Here is a 743-nt window from a genome sequence, read left to right on the forward strand (position 1 = left end):
GTCAAAATGTGATTTTTAATTACCTTAATCTTACCGACAAAGTTGATAGCTTCTTCAAATTGAACAGGCTTCTTCTTTTGAGGAGGTGTTTCATCCTCAGGAGAACAAGTTATTGCAAATCCTTTGGGCAAAAAAGTATTAAAGCCCAAAATCAGGTCACGATGACCTTTAAATAGATGCTTTACTCTTGCTATGACACCGGCAGTATCAATTCTACAAACAGATAACATCAACACGGATCATTCAAAACTCAAGAGAATACCTATAAACTAGACTGGGAAAGGAAGAAAGTACACATTTTATTGCAACCAAACCTTTGAGCCTTGAATTCTTTCATAACTTCAAGAAAATCTTCATATGTTTCCTTCTTGTCTCGGAAGATGTCCTTGACATTCTTAAGATATTCTAGGGCATCATTCGTTGTTAGTTTCTGAATACTGCCACCTCCCACCATCTGGCTCTGCACAGTTCTTCATTCCCAAGGCGACATACAGAAAAATATAAAGATCTGGTGATTACGGTGATCTATAGAACTCACAACTGAAGGAGTCTCAAGAAAAAATATTGCACAAATAAGCACTTCTCATTAGTTAATTTGGCAAACCATCTGTCCTGATCATAGTATTCATTCAGATGGATTCATTAAATGGAAAATCCTAGAGCATAAATCAGTATATTTCGCATCAAGTTAAAGCACAAAAAACTACCAGAACTCAAAAGATTGTCAAAGGAGAAAACGAAGT

At 35.9% G+C, this 743-nt stretch overlaps 1 protein-coding gene across 1 annotated transcript; it reads right to left on the reverse strand.

The window, feature by feature from the left end:
- Positions 1–14: 14 nt before the first annotated feature.
- LOC111787080 (paired amphipathic helix protein Sin3-like 4) lies at positions 15–696 on the reverse strand (the record flags this gene model as incomplete). The annotated part of the gene is made up of 2 exons (XM_023667227.1): positions 315–696; positions 15–213 (listed from the first exon to the last, which is right to left on the reverse strand). Coding segments are annotated over exons 1-2 (339 nt in total), but the record flags the coding sequence as incomplete, so codon positions are not given.
- Between the last annotated feature and the right edge of the window lie 47 nt (positions 697–743).

The sequence above is a fragment of the Cucurbita pepo genome, unplaced genomic scaffold, assembly GCF_002806865.2.
Source record: "Cucurbita pepo subsp. pepo cultivar mu-cu-16 unplaced genomic scaffold, ASM280686v2 Cp4.1_scaffold004926, whole genome shotgun sequence".
Classification (NCBI taxonomy): Eukaryota; Viridiplantae; Streptophyta; class Magnoliopsida; order Cucurbitales; family Cucurbitaceae; genus Cucurbita; species Cucurbita pepo.